General features: G+C 44.4%; 1 protein-coding gene across 3 annotated transcripts in view; it reads right to left on the bottom strand.

Annotated features, from left to right (window-relative positions):
- Nucleotides 1-2,697: 2,697 nt before the first annotated feature.
- Nucleotides 2,698-18,854, bottom strand: part of vegfab (vascular endothelial growth factor Ab) — a 60,192-nt gene continuing 44,035 nt past the window's right edge. The window contains exons 1-8 of one of the 3 annotated variants that reach the window (XM_035617034.2): nt 15,667-16,537; nt 13,390-13,432; nt 12,196-12,392; nt 11,307-11,383; nt 9,470-9,502; nt 6,906-6,980; nt 5,118-5,261; nt 2,698-4,337 (exon numbers count right to left, since the gene is read on the bottom strand). In XM_035617034.2, the coding sequence (XP_035472927.1) occupies nt 4,316-4,337; nt 5,118-5,261; nt 6,906-6,980; nt 9,470-9,502; nt 11,307-11,383; nt 12,196-12,392; nt 13,390-13,432; nt 15,667-15,720 (645 nt within the window). In that variant the 5' untranslated portion in view covers nt 15,721-16,537 and the 3' untranslated portion in view covers nt 2,698-4,315. Of the gene's footprint in view, nt 4,338-5,117; nt 5,262-6,905; nt 6,981-9,469; nt 9,503-11,306; nt 11,384-12,195; nt 12,393-13,389; nt 13,433-15,666; nt 16,538-18,854 lie in introns of those variants that run through there. The other 2 variants (XM_035617036.2, XM_035617035.2) reach the window with 2 other exon arrangements.

Below are 18,854 nucleotides of genomic sequence, written 5' to 3'. Positions count from 1 at the left end.
TAAGATGCTTCAGTGAAAAAATACTGGTGCTGCTCATATTGCAAACACGCAAATGTCCAAAGCTGCTGCTCGTCTCTCTTCTTGACAAAACCACAACCTTTGTCAACAGGACACGGCCATGTGCACAAAAAATGACTGTTAAGGCACGGCTGACTGTGGCTGGCTTACCAACCCATAGCTTAGAAATTAGCCTGCACTGCTGAGCATGCTTCTCTTAATTTTTCTTCTTTGTTTTTGTTTTTGTTATCTAATATTGTTGTGTAATACTTTTATTTAAATTTTACAGCAAGTGATGAAAAAAAAAACAATGACTTACTGAACTTGAATAGAGCAAAGTTGCAACATCGGCGGTGAATGGCAGATAACATTCAACACTTTCCAATTAAACTTTTGCCAGATAAGAACACGAGTTCTGATAAATCCTGAATCACGGTTTTCCTCCCTATTCTCGTTCTAGTCTATAAAAGTCTAACGTCCCACATGGGAGTCTAGATTAGATAAAACTCATTCTCTAACTCTAACGCACACACACACACACACACACACAAATTGACATTCATTTCCTTGCTCTTATTGTCTATCTATAACCTTTACCACAATTGCCAAACACTAATTCTAAACCTCAACCACAACCCCCCCTTACCGTGCCCTAACCTTAAAACACGCCTTCACCTTTAAATTGAATGATCTGCATTATGGGGACTTGCATTGCGTCCCCATACGTAAGACCCCACAATGTGGCTGTGTCGACAGATTTAGGTTCCCACAACATGAGTAATACCTCGACCATAAAGTTGACGTACAAGTTCACTTGCCACTGGGGAATCAGTCACTAATGTGCTCTGATGCAAGCTTTTCTCTCCACACTTAATGGGTCAGAATAAATGTTTAAAGAGTTACATCAAACAAGGATTAATGAACCTTTTAGTTTCCCATAATAACACTGGGCAGTTCTCTGGGCTTAATGAATCACATTACATGTGTATACATTGGAGAAATAACAACTCCCCCCTTTAAAGGCTGTGAAAGGCAACTTCATTTGAGGACTTTTATTTTAAACAGAAAAGGGTCGATGCTGAGTCATTTCCGCTCCTTCAGTGTCAAATTAGAACCACCTAACCAGTCGCAACTGATTTTAAATCCAAAAAGTTTTGGTCATGGGCTAGACAGGTGGGGTTCTGGGTTCCTGGCAAATCACAGATTAGATGGTTTATGGCATTCTTCGGGGTGTTTTACCCAGTGAAGGGGGCCCCACAATTTCCAGGGACTATGTGGTGTGCTTTATATTTAGGTATGCACATAAAGAGCATGGGTGAGGGAGCGCCGAGCAGAGCATTAGGGCCATGCAAGAGCTAATCCAGCGGGAAGTAGCAAGCAACGGGGCTAAGGCGGAGCGAGTTTCAAAACAAACATGGCCAAAGATCCAAAAAAACTTAATCTACATTCATAGGGGTTAGATTTGGTCCAGGGGCCTGGAGATCAGCTACTGCTGAAGTGACACTGAACAAGTCACTGATCCCACGCTCTTTGTCCTCCCCGCTGTACGAGGGGGACAGGTGACGCGACAGTCTGGTAAAGCGGAGCGCTCTCTGCGCCGGGGAAAAGAGAGGCGGGAGAAACTGAAAATGTGTTTAGTGAGGTGGAGAGAAACACTGGAAGTGCTCCAGCGACGTTTGTTCCAGGTAATGTTTCCAGATTCTTAAAAAGGTTGAATTCCTGGCAAAGATCTTGTGGTGGAAAAAAGGGTGAGAGTAGGTGTTTGCCCAGTGCTGCTGTCAAGTGCTGCTAGATAAAGCCTCACACGGATTTAGTCCAGCTGAAGGATCACCTGCAAAACAGCTATAGGCTACATTTAAGAGACGTTATGGCGCTGACCTCCCGTTCTGGAAGTATTGATTGGTGTCGTTCAGGATTTGTTTGTGTCATTAACAAATGCAAAGAGCAGATTAGGTGGGGACGTTGTGTTGCTTCAGGTAACGGTGAGTCAGTGAAATACAATCCGGGAGGGCTGGTTCAAGTGACAGGTCCGTGAGGTTGAGATGCAAAAGCACTGCACAATATTACATCAGTCTATGACGAAGGATTAGAATTTGCATATATTTGATTGGCAAAGTGACGTTGCATTTTATTACCACAAAACTTCAGTGGGTTGCTCTTTTGAAAATATGAGCAGAGGCGGTCCTCCCACATGCTTTACCTAACTAACTTGAGCCACACCAAACCACTCAGTGAGTTCTGGTATCAAGGGAATAAGTATTTTCGAATTGGTCTTCCAGTGGGGGGTCAGTCAGAGGTGCTTCGGCCGATAACCACGCAGGTTGCTCAAATCTCGTGTATGTTTTAGTTCAACCAGGACCGACACCTAACCTCTTGACGGCCTCTGTTGTTGTGAATTTCTTTAGCCATCGGAAGACATCTCGTTTCCTCCGGTGCTCCTGAACAGCCGTCTAGAGTCAGATTGATCAAATTACTGCACACTACTTCAAAGTGCCATTTTATTCATAAGGATGAATGTCTGTCTGTCTGTCATGAAAAGCGTGCAGGAATCTCTTGTTTCTCTGTTCTGTTTTCATCCAGATTACATTCTGCATCGGCCTCTTCTTCGTAGATGTGTGAGTATCAACTTACTGCACAAAAACATGGAAAACTCATGCCGCCTAATTAAACCTCTCGAAAACACAGCATTCACAACACAGCAACCTTTTCCTTATTTTATATAAAAACAATATAATTTGAAAATAAATATGCTTTACTGTTTTACATAGACACAGAAAACATGTTAATAGTGAAGAAGAGACAAAGAGAACTAATGAGGGCGCTAAGACTGATGGCTGATTGTTATCCAAATTTGTGTTGTAGTAGTGTATGCTGAGCTGCTAGCAGTAGTTTATTTGTATTTGCATCTTGCAGGACGGACGACACACAAAGGTCCGCTACATACTTAAATACATAAATACAACTTACTAACACCTAAACACCGATGTGCTAGTCAGCGAATGCACGTGGACACATTCATACACAAACATACACAGACACACCGATATGTTAAAATTCTACACAACACCCACGCCCGTAGACAAGAGGGGTTGAAAATCCAGAGATGTCATCAGTACATCAAAACAAGTGATCCATTAAGGGAATGTTAACAAATCATTTTTGATTTTTTTCTTTTTTTTGTAGAAAAGCACAGAGAACCTCCATGCTGAGAGCAGCCATCAGTGACCTTACAAATGGGGGAGATAGGACAGCCACAGGTACATAACACTGCATATATAAATAGACCAAATTAAATATGGGTAGAAGACTGAATACTGAAAAATACTCTATAATATTATAAATTATCTAGAATGGACTATGGCATAAAGGGATATTAAGTATGTACAAGTTCAGAGAAGAAGATATGTAATCAATAGATTTTGTGTTGAGCTCAACAACTAATAAAACTACAATCCCCTCTCCAAAAAAAATAATTTAAAAAGCACTCGAAAGATTTCTCAGTACATTTCGTCAGGCACAGTTTTTCAAAATGGAATCTACAGTATAGGATGTTTTCAGTGGTTTTCATGAAGAACATAGCAAAACATTGAATGCTATTATTGATGACCAGTATCCCTTTAAAAGTGTATGGCACTCCAGAGTCTTTTCTCCTGCGAGCTGATCATAATAGTGAAAAATACTGTATTTGTCCACATCAGTCCTGCATTGTCCTCAGAGGAAAGGAAGCGATATCAAGAAGACACAGATTCAACATTTCCATCAGCTGTCGCAGTGTCTTCCTGTTGTAGTCCAAAAGCAAAAGTAGACACTGGCTGACAGAGATCGGTCCATCATAATTGAAAGGAGGCCAGGTCCGTGTCTTCTTCGGCCTCGCCCACTGTTTTAGCAGTTAAATATATCTTAGATTAAGAGGTTTTGCAACTTTTGATTGACACACAACCACAGTAGACTCATATCCAGTGAAGAAATTTGCATACAACAAATTGACAACAAGAGTACACCTGCACTGCAAGCCTGTTAGAAATGCAAAACCACATGGCGGATATTTGCGTTTTGTCAAATGATGGGTTTAGTTATTCGTTTCTGTAGCAGCATAACAATTCTGTACTCTTTTTTTCTCTTGTCGTGGTCTATATACACAGAAATATACAGTGGGAGGAGACTTCAGTTCAGTCTTTCTATGTGTTCTCTCTCAGCCAGTCCAAGGGGAATGCTTTCCACAGAAAAGAAGAGCTTACGGTTCAAAGGTCAAAGTGCTGTGCTGTGAAATATCTCAAGAATATTCCTTCATCTTGTACATCTGGTGATCCCACCTCTCTCATCTCCGTGGCTTGTCACATCTAAACAAGAAGAAATAGAAAAAGAACAAAAAATACATTTTCAAAAAAGCCGAGCATTAAGATTCGAATAAGGGAATGAGACAGTTAGTCTGGCTCTATTTGAAAGTAGGAAGTAGCATCTACTAATAGTCACTCTAAAGCTAACTCATATATCAAGTTTGTTTAGTTAATACAAAAACTCAGGTCTAAATCCCTGTCCATTCTCTAAACTGGCTACGCATTGTGAGAATGTGCTTCCTTTCTTCCCTGAGTTAGAAAAGATTAATATCACATGTATGACTTCGCCCGTCGCTTGCAAACAGTTGCATATCAGCACATACAGCAGCTCAGAACAACTCAAGTGTTTGTTTGTGTTTCTGGCCTTCTGATGGATGTATTTTCTAATATTTGACATGTTTCCGGTAACTCCTGAGGGAGACAGCTGCAGCGGCTGTGGCCGAAAACAATGCTATCAGCAGTGAGAGTGAACCAAAAAATTGTTAAGTTGCGGGGTGGACGGCTCCATATTGCTGAGGTGATGACACCTGAGGTTTATGACTACGAACCACTTCTGTGCCACATTGCGTCCGCTGAGGCGGATCAGCGGTTGGCTGCAGCACAACATTTACCATGCAAACATGACAGTGGTGTCAACCTTCTTATCTAACTTGCGAAGGAGCCTCCTCAAAAAAATAGATAACAGGGTGTAAACTAAGATGACTGTAACAACGTTTTTCCCGCAACCTGCAGAACCCAGACATTCCTGATTCACGACAGTTTTCTAAAAGCAGTAACTCTTACTTGCAGGTCCTCTCGTTGAGCTCTAGTTGGCGTTCTTTGCAGTATTCGTCCGTGTGTTTGCAGGAGCACCGGCAGGTTGCGGGGTCTTGCACGAACAAACGCTTTCTCCTCTCTGAGCAGTGATCGCAACATGGCTCACAAACACTGGACACAGAAAGACAGAGACGGGAAGGAAGGAGAGAGGTGGATTATCGTTATTTGCCGAGGCCAAACGTTAGAGAGGTCACCCCTAGTCCAACACTTTTTTATGTGCTCCCCTTTGCTCTTTCATGCCACTGCCTGACAAGTTCTGCGTGTGGCAGTTTGATAGCGTTGCAGATAGGTTTCCCACAGAGCAGGCGAATACTCAAGCAGTCAATTTCCCCACGCCCCCCCCAAACCCTCCCGCCCGGATTGGACCACTCGCAGATGCCGTGTATGTTAGACGTGCAGTGAGCGAAGCTCCGGGCCTGTTCTTGCGACACAAAATGGCACATCTTGGCTCTGAACTGCAGGTCACCGCCAAGACACTTCTCACTCTCACTGCAACAAAACGTTGAACTCCTGATAAAGAAGACTCAAGGGTCTGCTTGGTTCTCCGTTAAGAAAGATTTCATTTTATTGAGTGAAAACTGAGGACTGCATTTCTCACAGAGGGACATTAGATTCAGAACAGAGGCTAAAAAAAATTGACAAATGACGGCTCAGGTACTCCATTGACATCTCAATATACAAAATTACAAATGAACACACAAACATGTATCCTGTCACAGCATATGAGCACTAGAAGAAACGTGAGATCATCTTTATATTATTTCTGAATAAAATAAGGGGTGCTTTCGTATGGGGTTGAGAGACAAAAGCACGCAAACAAAAGACACAAAAAACAGTGCTCGCTTTAACAATTTGCTGGTTTACAAATCCCCCATGGCAACAAAGAAAAAGAAAAAGGCAATAGATGGCCATCACTTATCTTCACATTACATAAAACAAAAACAAAAAAAGAAAAAGTACCAGCATTATGCCACGGGACAAGCAGACCTGTTTGTGAAGATGAAAAGAACAGAGAGTGGAGAGGAGGCGGGCGCGAGACATAGCAAAGCAGCACAGACTCAACACTGAACACGGGGCCACGATTAGAATCCTGCTGATCCCAGAGCAGATAGCAGGACAGTACGAGGCGGCTCGCAAAGCCATGCTGGCCTGAGCCGTGATTTGTTCTCTCGGGAAGGTTCAAGTTACATGGAACAGTCGATGCGCGATCTGTTTATTCCAGCTTCTCTAAACGTGGCTACTGTCAACCGCGATACTCGGTATCTGACATGGCGTTAGGAGCAACTTGTACCTCGGGGGTTCCACTGGGGGGTTTGTTTTTTGTTTTTTTTCCCGTGAAACGCTGCCCTATCCCGTCCCAGCCAGGCGCTCCGGTCTCATTTACAGGGAGGGACATTCTCTAAGGGCATTGTCCCGGTTGAGCCTGGGAGGAGATCAGACGGTTCATCTCTTGGGGGGGACACGGCTCGCAGGCTGTGTCGCTGTCAGGCGCGGTTGTGCTACGGCTACGTCAGCGGACACGTGTTAGCAGACAGGGCCACATGGAGACGAACAGACTTCTGAGCGTGTAGAGCATGACTGGTGAGACAGGGTTAGGACAATGCACGGGAGGCGGCATGCTACTCGACGTGGCTATCGGACAAAATTAAATGGTGCAGAAGTCAGAAGGGGCAAAGGAGCTCCTCCCAGATTAGTTTAATTATGAGAAGCGCCACACTCAGGTGCAAGTAGGTGGAGAAGGCGGAGCTGACGTACGCGTCGTGAATTGTTTTGTCGCGGTTTTTCTTTCGCGTTCTCTTTTGGCCTTTACCCTTGCCTTTCCGGGGTTGTCTGCAAGAGAAAGAGGACAACAGCGCAGATTGAGGCCTGAGAGACTGAGGAGAGAGATGGACTGGACGTGTTAGGTCGGTGTGCTTGGAGGAACTGACGGTCAACATTAAATTGACAGCATCTGCCTTGATTTCCGTTAACGCGAGAGCCAAAGAAATATAAATAAATAAATAAGCAGTTCAAAAAACAGGCGACTGTTTAGTTCGATCATTGTTACTGATTGATTTGTTTTGGGATAATAACTTAAGACAATTGTGAGAAAGGCAGCAGGCAAAGGGCGTCTGGCCCAGATTTCAATAATCTCAGCAAGGGATGATTTTTTTAAAGGCCAACCAAGTGTTGAAATAAAAATTTATATATTTTTAAAAAAAACCTGACACAACCATTTGTTCATCCTGACCACAGCAAGGCACCTTACACATCCTGCAGTGTGTGAACGTGATGAATAACAAATGTTTCATTTTTGTGAAGCAGTGAAACGACTTAGCAGGGCATGAAAGAGATTGATATTCTGAGGTTCGGCTGGGGCAGTTATCCTGAAATTCTCCCCATGGATTGAGGACGATAAACTTGACCACCACAAGTACTAACTATCTTCCAGCCTATCTGGGTCAGTGCTCTTTGGCTGATTCAACTTGTTTCAGGCCGCGTCACCACGAGAACAAACTGCCGGAGCTTCACAGGTTTAGGCTGTTCTAAAATATGGGTCTGCGTAAGTGCAAGTTGAGTTTTCTGTACGTATAAATATACATCATAAAGTACATCATAGAATCCGAACAAGCCCAGTTGTTTGTTACTTCATTATCTGGTCGCACTGCGATTCACATTTCTTTTTACCTGTTACCCAGAAGCAGGTACCCTTAACATATTTTCCAGATCTCATACTGTAGATCTCGTTTCTGCCTGGAATGCTACAATGTTTTTTCGTGGGGAAAAACTAAGGTTTCAGATCAATAGTCCCGCAGACCATAATGCTCTGCTCTTCTATTTTTTCTTCACTCTAAGGTACATCGATTTTTCTGCGTAGGCCAAGGAAATGTTCAATTGAGTCTATGAAAATATAGAAAAGCAAATGTCGGTTTTGTCCTGGACAACATACAACTGGATAACAGGTGAAAACAAAACTGTGTCTAAAGCCATGCCAGCGGCTCTGTGAGTGTGTATATACATGTAGGCACAGCAGTGCTTTGGGCTAAATGCTTACATCAGCATGCTTACATGGTCACAATGACAATGCTAAAAAATGATGTTTACCAGGTATAATGTTTACCATGTTCAGCATCTTAGTTTGTCAGCATGCGAATATTTGCTACTACACAACATTTGAAGTACTGGGTAATGAACCAAATAAATTGTACCAGTTGTTTTTTGTTTTTTTTACAGTGCTCAGTTTTCAAACCAATGAATATATGAACCACATTCATAACAATTCATTTAATAACTGTGTTCAGACACAGCTGAGATTCAATGACAAATAGGTTCCCATTGACTAAGGAACAGGAATAAGCTGACGTGTTGTAAATGTAAGAATTTCCTCTTTCAGTTGTTCAAAGGTTTTACTGTGGAACTGGTTTCACAACCTCAGCAGGAAGACTGGTCCTTACAGAATCGCATACCTCATGGCACTGAGAGGTCAGCGGCCAATGTTAAAACTAACATGAAAGTATGAACGCGTCAGAAACAGGGGTTGAACGACCCTAAGACCATATCACTTTGTAGCAGCACGCCTCCAGAGTGGGTCTCGTAAAGAGTGAACACAAGGTTAAAGAGGAGGTCTCAAAACGAACCCTTATCTATATGACAGACAACCTGACATAAAACCAAAATACAACAAACGGCCATTCTGCAATACAAAGATATTAAAAACTGGTCACAGTGGGAGGAGTTTTATGACTCTTCACACACACAGACTTGTGTGGCATGGGAAGAGAGGATCACTTAAGCAAGGATCATAAATACAAACGTTTGAACAGGTCAAAAACACTTTTATCTGTATCAGAGCAGAAGAAACAGGAGAACCAGAAGTTATGTGGGATGTAAACGGTAAAGATGAGAGCGGAGGAATGTAAAAATAAGATAGAAACGAGGGGAAGGTGCAAAGGACAGGATTAGAGAGGTCAATGACCCCATCGAGTGTCACTCATTCACCGGAGTGGTTTAAGATGGTATTCCCCGTGTTTATCACCTGAGAGCTGCATGCTAATCTCAGCATAACATGATCTCGTGTAGTGGCTTGTCCGCTGGGGGTTTAATTAAGTGTGTGTGTGAAAGAGGAGAGAGAGAGAGAGAGAGAGAGAGAGAGGGTGGTGTGAGAAAATAACAGAAAGATCAATTAAGCTCAAAAAGCACAAGGGGTAATGTGGCGCTGCAGGTGGCCGAGCATTTGTTTCCAGAGCAAAACCGGAAAAAAAAAGGATCAAATCTCAAATCCCCATTGTTTCCCCTGAAAAAAAAATCCAGTCTCCATGCAGAGAGAGCGCTGTACTCACTTTTCTTTCTGTTCTTTCACTTCTTGCTTTAACCTGGAACGCAGAAGCAAAACAAGAATGACGTTAGATCACGGCCTGCTGTTGTCTTCCGGGTAAACAGACACATCATCAATCCTGTTACATCATGTGTTCCTTGACCAGAAACTGTGATAAAACTGTCTTTCACTTTCAAATGCCTAGCTTAATAAATGAACTAGGTTTGTTGGGAAATAATGCTGTGTACGCACACGCACACACACACACACACACACACACACAGCTACAATGGCAGGTTGTCAGATGTGTTTCATTATTCATCTGTGTGGAGCAATGAATCCGCTGGCACACTCCGGAGCCAAAGGTGTGGGGAAATTGTATTTCATTGCGAAAGGACACAGACACTGGCCAAGTTTCAATCTGACAGACGGGTAAAATAACTAGTGTATGAAGGTGTAATCGTTATCATTCCAATAAATGTCGGTATTATTATTTCCAGGAAAGCATATCCAGTACCCAACACGGCTTGATGCTCACACACTGCACCTTTTAAAGCGTGCCATTCCTGTGTTGTGATCCTGTGATGATGTAATGCAGCGTCACCGACTGTCATTTTATCTCATGAATATGTGTGTGTCACTAATCATAGCTGTAGTAGTACAGTATGGGAAATTTTAAAGCTTTTATGAATGTTTGACATAGGTATTTAATCCTCTGTTTTATGAACTGTGTAACTTTGTTAAGAATAGTGCTAAATAAATAAAGTGTGTTGGATGAAGAACGTGTATTATAATTCAAGTACTTATATTAATATATAAGTACTTGAATTATAATATAATATATATACTAATATTTTATTATTGAATATACTGTATACTGACTGCTTAAAATTGTTAAACTTTTTTTTTTACCCTCTTTTTTCTCAACACGACAGTGAAGTTACAAATTCAAAACAGCAGTAAAATAGCTTGATTACAGACGCTATTTCTTTTTTATAAAGGTGCTATAAATGTTTACAGCTGTCCAAACTGTTTTACAATAAAAACTCATGACAAATACCAGTAACCCACACTCCATAAATTTCACGTCTGAATACCTGGGGCTTTTTTTTTTTTTAACATACTTTCGATTTAGTTGCTCAGAGATGAGGCATAAAGTGACAACAGATCTTGACCCCTGGCCAATAATCCTCTGCGGAGCATTTGTTTGCTTATTAGATTGCTCTTAAACGTGGGAGGATGATGCATGTGCCCTCTGTGCTGCTGCTGCTGCTGCTGCTGCTGCTGCTGTGTCACAGTTCATTCATGTCGCACATCTCAAATCTGTCCTCAAGACAAAACAGGCTCTAATAGATTAGATTTAAAACACTTTAGATGCCTGGGAAAACAAAAATGAAAGAGCAACAACAACTGGGTTGTGAAATGAATCTGTAGTCGCCGAGCACCAGGTCCAACAGATAAGTCGCCTCACCGAGACGACACACTACTTATCTCAGAGAGCGACAACCACAGCCCGAATGACCTCTGCGCGCAGCAGGGGGGAAGACAAAGCATGAGGCGGCGCTGCACTCACACACGCGTATTCCCTTTACTTGAGCAACGTGATGGAACGGGGATAACCTGAAGCGATATGGGGGGACGTCTGCTGAGATGTGCTTTAAACTGCTCGGCCCTTTTTGAGATCAGCCATGTGAAGATAAGATAAGATGAGATAGTGTATGAATCGTCCTGATATGGATCTGCTAAACGTGTCGGAGAGGCACACAGAGAAGACAACCCCTGCTCTGATGAATAACAGTACAGTGGTTTGTGTTTCAGCGGTGGTGTGTTGTGTATACGGTTGTGTGTTCAGGGTTTCTTACCTACACTCACATGCGCTGTGTTCTGTAAAACTCATGAAAATATCATTTTGTTGCATGTGGTGTTTTACTCTTTTAATCTGTAAAGAAAGAGAAGAGAAGAAAATGTCACACAGTTGATTAAAATACAGGTTGATTGACAGCAGCTCTACATATCCAACAGGTCTTTTGTGTCGTGAGTTATAAACCTAGCATTTACGGACTAGACAAATGCAGATAGGAATGGATTCCAGGATCGATGAAAAGACGTACAGAAAGGTCACTTGTTTCCAACCCTGCTCCTCAGAGGATTAGATGGAGCAGGGGTGTTAAGCTCTTGATCAGATGAAAACATCTACTTTAGTTCATCATGAGGGGGGGGGGGGGGGGGCAAAGAAAGAAAAAAGGACTATGGGACTCGAGATGTTAGTAAAGATGCTAACGTACTATTATACTTATACTATAAGTCTTCAGTCAAATCAAGCGCAGGCAGTTAAGATGCATGCAAGTCTCCTCTTTGCGTCTACAACCTTTCAACCACACTCCCCATACAGACTAAACCCCAAGTGTTGACGGGCTTATAGGGCAAGCCAAGACAAAAAAAAAGAGGCCCAAATGTCACACCAGAGCAGCCTTTTGGTCAAACTGCACTCGGGAGTGTCTGTCTCATGCCGTAGACAAGGGCACTTTGCAGGGCTCTGGACCAGTCAGAGGGACACTTGAGCAGCCGCACTGCGTGACCTCCTCTGCTGCAACATTTGGGCCAAAAATTAAAGTTTTAAAGACAGACACAGGAACATAATGGTTAAATAGACGTTTCTAAAGAAAAAAGAAGATAAAGCAGCCCCTGTGAGCCTCACTGCACGCCCCCCACCCCCAAAAATATTACTGTTGTAATAATAAAGCTGCTGACCTCCATTGTAATGTTATAGGTGGATGTCGGCATGCACTGCAGCATCTCATCGTTGCAGTAGCCGGCGCAGCGCGTCAACACCACGCAGGACGGGATGAAGATGTGCTCCACCTCCTCTGGATACTCCTGCAGAATCTCCACCAGCTGCTCCCGAGGCTGGCACATGCTCTTGTTGTACACCTCCATTAAAGGGATCACTGGGAGACACAGGATCACAGGGTGCGTGGTTACACAACGGCAGAGGCGCTCCAGACTAAACCACTGATGAATACCTGTGTGGTGTAGCAGTAACAGACAACTACAGGGCGAATTTGAATTTAAAAAAGCTGGCAGGCCCTCAAGGGAGTCGGAGTGGAGGAGAGGAAACACACGCATACATGCACACACACGTTTTACTTTCTATTATTCAATTGATAAACACCTGGTAACCTTGGTTTACGCAAGTAAATAGAGATTTAACCTGCTTATACAATTTCAAATATCTGCTTTGAACTGCTGAACCAAATAATTGCTGTTGCAGAAGCTCTACATCTGACCCATTGTGATCCAGCTGAATTATGTTATTGTACGGCCACAGCTGTACAATAATAACCTCTTGTCTGCTCTTTCACCTCCAGTCTCCTCCCCTCCTCGCTCCGTCTTCGCATGAGTTCTGCTCTTGAGAAACACATTCGCACCACGGAGAGACAACACCTCCAAAATATCACGCAGAACATTAGTGAGCCTAAAACAGCCCCCGGCCTGACATCCCTCTTGGGAGCCAAACCAAACACACTGGGCCTGAACAATATTACGAAGTTCAGCTTCTGATTCTCCAAATCAGATTGGGCAACGTTGGGATTGTGCAAAGTGGAACTGTGAGCCAAGAGGGTGAAATTCCATTCTATAAAAGAGTCTGGTCACCAAAACATTTCCCCCCGCTTAACCCCAAACAAAAGTGGAATTCTGTACAAGATGAGAACGTCCCCGTGTTGAGATTTAGGGGTGAAACTGCTCATTTACAAAAAAACAAAAACAATGTGAGTTTGGGGGGGGGGGGGGGGGAGATATGTGTGGGCAGGGTCAAGTTACAAAGTTGTCCACCAGGGGGCGATAATCTGCCTGTAATGTCAAGGTGAACCTCAGATCAGCCCTTTCTGTTTGGCTGTGTGCCAGTGCAGACTGTATTCCCACGGTGCCCTGTGGGACACCTACCGTCATGTGGACCTCTTGCTGTGTTCTTCGGTATGTGGGCACTCTGCAATGGGGAAAAAAGGCAAAGAAAAGACGTTAGTTACAGTAGATTGTGCAAGAGCTGAGAAAATGCAGCCCATGCCCTTTACTTATCCCCAGTTGCGCAAAACAATATATATTTGCATTTGGACATTCCTGTTGACCACTGCCACAATATGAACAGAGCACATCATGTGCCTTATCTTAGCCTGGCCTATTCTCTGAACAGGGGGCAGTGAGAGTCAAAAGTTGATATTGTGTCTATAAGCACTGAAGAAATAATATGGTTTAGAGCATGATTCTTATCTTACAGCATATCCGCAAATATGTCTTTGAATATCACATTTTAAGTAAAAGCCAGCTGTGCTATGAATTCGCGTATTCAAAAAAAAATTTGGAATAACATCTCAGAATACGATTCTTCGTTAAGTTGCTTGTGTTACAGCTGTCATAAATCCTTGTCTGCGTTCTGGCTAAGGCCTTATATGGCCAAATATTTGACCAGAGGTAGAACGGGCCAAACGAGCTGATCTAAATTCTGACACATCGGCTACGTGGCAACATTTTGGAGACTGTTGAGGTTGCTCTGTCGCTTTTGTGTCAGTTGGTAAACCTTTGACAAACCGTGCGACTCCGCCGCCTCTGGGCAACGCGGATTAATAACTGTTGCCCTTAAAACCAGTAAGAATTCCAGCCTGCTTCTTTCCCTCACAGGGGGGTAGCTGTCACCTCACCAGTCGGACCACAAAGGATTTTGGCAACTTTCCATCTGTGCGCGCATTTACGCACAACCCTCTGTGGCCTTCGCGAACACGCGCAACCTCGCGCGCCCCCTCGTCTCTGTCTCTGTGTGTGTGTGTGTGTGTGTGTGTGTGTGTGTGTGTGTCTCTCTCTCTCTCTCTCTCCCTCTCTACCTCCCTCCCTCTTTTTTTTTTTTCCACACACGCAACATCTCGCCAATATTGCGTGAGACCCGGTCCCGCAGCACCGGCGTGTCTTCACCGCGGCCGCCTCGCGAGGGAAGCGCAGACACTCGTCTCTATTTCTGAAATGAAAAAAAAAAAGAGAAAAGAAAAAAAAAGAAAGGAACAAAAAAAAAAAAAAGAAAAAAAAAAGAAAAAAAAAAGAGAAAAAAGATCTGGTTGTATGCAGTCTCCTCCCCCTTTGTGGTGGCGTGAGAGGGTCCAGCCTCGAGGGCCGAGGGACCCCGGCGTGTTAGTACTAATGGATGGTGTCAAGCTGTGAACACCGGCCCTTCAGCCGCGCGATGATAGGCCGGCTGCAGACGAGCAGTTGGGACTACATCCCGATACCATCCGGCGACGACTGGATGAATTAGCCGTCGTTAAATCAAGCAGTTAAGTCAAATAAGCACTTCATCGGACCGGGGGGGGGGGGGGGGGGTACACATCATGAAACTTCCATAAGATGCTCTGGGGAGGAACTGTGTTGTTACTTTGGACATCTTCGCTCCCGCCGAAGTGAAAGCCGAAACTCCCGTTAACAACAAAAAAAATGAAATGATATGAGTCGATTAGTGTTGGGGAATAAAATGTCGGTGCTTCTCGAAGTGGCGAGTTGCATTATGTTTTCACCTTGAAACCTTTGCTCAAAGCCTCCCTGGGCACACTGCGCTTGATTAATGATTATATGGAAAACGATTTACAGGGCGCTCTCAAACAGCCATTAAAATTCCCAAGTGAACCCGATTAATCTGTGGAGTGACGCCTGGGTTTTTCCTCTGCCCCCCCCCCCACTCCTTCTTCTTCTCCTTCTCCTCCTGGAGCCGAGTGTTAGGACTCAGTGAGAAGTGAAGCGGGCTTCACCATGAGGGTCGTCTCCGTGCCAGGAGTGAACCTGCTCACATGTCCTAATTCAGAATGGAGCCACTGCGCCTTTAAAGCGTAATAATATCTCCGGGGGTCGGATTGAGAGCAGGCCTGCGATCACCAGGCGTCAAACTTCACAACATTATGTAAAAATAATCTCATATACCACATTTGCAACACAGACAGCCCCCCCACCCCCCGATCCGCGAGTGTGTGGCTTCGGTTTGGTGTCGGCTCTGCGTAATGGCTGTTTAAATCTCCGGAGAGCCACGAAACATTTCGGCTAGTCTCAACACGAAGCGATGACCTAGCCAGAGGAAAGACAAGGACGAGCTACACATTAATGACCAGGTCGCATAAATAAGGTCGATTGCTGTTTTTCTGCCCCCCCTTTTTTGATCCAAAACGTTTTCCGGAACATACGACTCACCTTGACAGCTGACAGCGTCAAAAATAGTAGTGTCAAACTGTCAATAAAGTTCATGGTGTTGGAAATCCAATCCAAAGGCAGGCGACGTTTTAAAATCCAAGCGGCCGATGAGGCGATTTGCTCTCGAACATGAAGTTTACAACAAGTACAATGACACAAGTGGACCGGCTACAACTTCTCTAAATAGGGGGAAGGGGGTTGTAATGGCAAATCCATGCTGGTCCAGGGGTTGGAGGGTAAAATCCTTTGCGCATAACTTCTTCCTTCTCAACTGTTGCCAATGCTTTTCAAGATATCCAGAAACACGAAAATCCAAGACGCATAACGTCTCACATTGTTCCGCAGCGGACCTGTGTTTTCCTGCAAGGCGGTTGCAATCCACATTACAGAAATAATCCCATGCTTGTTGCGCCAGCCGTCTCCCAGTAACTGTCCATGTGAAACTTGTCGCCTGCTCCCCTGCGCAACTCGAACCCTCGGACCCGGGTCTGACGCGGAGTGAAAAATAAAACCGCGCGGAGAAATGTTCGTCCCGCAGGAAACTTTGTCCGCTCGCCGCTGCGCACTGAGCAGGTCCGCGCACACGGAACACGGTCCCTCGCGCTGTGGCTCAGTGGGAGCGATTACCAGCGGAGACGTGGATCTGCGGATCAGTAGAGGAAGGAAGAGAAAAAAAAGAAGAGAGAGAGAGAGAGAGAAAAAAGAGAGGGGGGTAGGTGTGTCCTCTATGGGTTGATGTACAGCACTGCGCGTCTCTCGCTCCAACTTTCATCCGCGAGACGTCGACTCATGTGACCACACCGCCGCCGCCGGCGAGTTCACAGGCGCCGGTCCATTTTCTTTCTTCTTCTTTATTTTGAAATATATATTTCTTCGTTTGAGAGAAAGAAAAGAAGAAAGAAAAAAAAAAAAAGAACAGGACGTTGTGATAGTTTAGTCAGATTGTACCCGCTGTGTGTCCATGCTTATGAAATCCATTTCATCATCAGATGGCGTCTTTTTCTGTCAAGGGCACGGCCTATTAATAGGCTATACATACACACACACACAACTGTAAGGGTGATTCATGTCGTACTCTATATTTGTATACGTCTACACGACGTCTCTGAATAGTCACTTCCATGGCCAATTCTTTGTGGGGAACATTTTTTTAGCGCGCAAATAACAAATAAAATGACAAATGTTATATTAACATATGTTTCCCCTGGACTCCCACGTGCCCCGGTGACTGGAGATTATGGCAAATATCTTTTCCGATAAAAGAAGGTGAGTGTGAGTGTGTGTGTGTGTGTGTGTGAGACCGGACACGTATGCCATGTGTCAGTACGGCTGCGTGTGTGCGTGCGCCGCGCAACGTTGCCGAATGTGACCGCGTCCGAGTCAGTGGCCGCGCCGCTCCGAGGCGCCTCGGGGCGCGTCACAGCGCGCACGCGCCTCATGGAAAAGTGGGTGAGTCTCTGACTCGGCGACTCGTGACTTCCTCCCCTGTCACTCCGGTATTCGAGACCGGCGGTGGACTGCGACGGTCGGTGCCGAGCAGCAGCTGGAACATCACGACGGGGAGAGAGGAGTCAGACACACAGGGGGAGAGGGGGCGACTGTCGGACATGAAACGAGCTGTTGAGGAAGTGACTGCGCGTGTAGTGACGCTGATGGTGTGACGATGATGATGATGACGACGACGATGATGATGATGATGATGATGACGACGATGATGATGACATTGAGGAATTAAGGAAAATAAACATTCTGCGTCTCCTCTCCAACATTCCTGTCAGCGGTGGAAGAGATATGAGCTCTCCTCTACTGCAAGTAAATGTCCTCAATAAAAAAAAATTGTATTCAGTAATATTAGGCCCCCAAAAAATAAGCAGTAGCAAAGTATAAAAAGAACAGGTCTCATGCATAATAATAGCAGCCCTGTAAGTGGTTTATTGTGTTGCTGGATAATCATTATGGATGTATTGCTATATAAAGAGTGGCGTACTTCAATGTTGTAGGTGGTAACAAGTCTTTTAATCCATAGCCATGCTTCATATTTTATAACCAGACCATATGTTGTGTGTGATTAATCTGAAAAGTAACTAGGATCATGACCTGACGATTGAATGTACCGGGGTAAAATATTAAGCAGCGTGAAACAGAAATACTCAAGTAAAGTACAAGTACCTCAAAAAGAAGAAGAGATGCACCAGTTCCCTCCACTGGTCTATGTCAAACTAATGAGGGGAAATGACTTTCCTTGGCTTGTTGAATTAATTTATATCCTGATTTAAATTGGAGCATGAAAAGTAAAAAAATAAAATAAAATAAAAAGAATACATTTTGTGCAACACCTATAATGCCGTCACTTCACATGAGCAACGTTGATCACATTTAAACAATCTAACAATGTCAATTAAAATGCTCCCTCATGATTTTTTATACAAAAGTGATATTTCTAGATAATATCATTAATGCCAGTGACATCTGCACAAATAGCTGTGATGCCCTCTGCTGGACCGACGGGCCACTGCAGGGCTACAAATGTTACTCCTCACTGACAGATTGATAGACACGGAGGAAGTGGAAAGAGCTGATCAGTATGTAATGACATAAGTTGGCAGCTATGCGCCCGAGCGTACAAGGCCTGCTTGCTACGACTCATACCTTACTGTGCGTCTCAATGGAATGAGGGGAGGGGGGGGGGGGGGGGGGGGGGGGGGGGGGTGGAAGACAGACAAGGAGACTTTGCATTGGAGACAACTGAGGCGTGATGGAGCAAGAAAGCAGAGAAGCAAGGCCAGTGACAGATAAGGAGAAAGAGAGCTTTCAGGAGGAGGAGAGGGAGCCGTCTGTCCTGTAACCGGAGCAGTGCTGAGAGGAGTCCCTCGGCCTCGGTACCTGTCCGCCGTTTAATTGAAGAACAACACTCGGGTTCATTAGCGGGGTCACCGTGCTCCCGTTTCTGCTGACTCAGAGTGTGTGCCTGTGTGCATGTGCGCGCTGAAGCCGGCAAGGTTACAGTAGATACACTCTGTGTGTGTGTGTGTGTGTGTGTGTGTGTGTGTGTGTGTGTGTGTGTGTGGGCATCCCAGTTTGTGCTGACTAAACACACTCGGATATGTAAACACACACACTTTAATGAAATGGTCCTTTCCTAAAAGTACAATAAACAGCCTCCCCTCCATGGACATGCACACTGACGC

Source organism: Scophthalmus maximus, chromosome 18 (genome assembly GCF_022379125.1).
Source record: "Scophthalmus maximus strain ysfricsl-2021 chromosome 18, ASM2237912v1, whole genome shotgun sequence".
Lineage (NCBI taxonomy): Eukaryota > Metazoa > Chordata > Actinopteri > Pleuronectiformes > Scophthalmidae > Scophthalmus > Scophthalmus maximus.
This window is presented reverse-complemented; position numbering and strand designations above follow the sequence as displayed.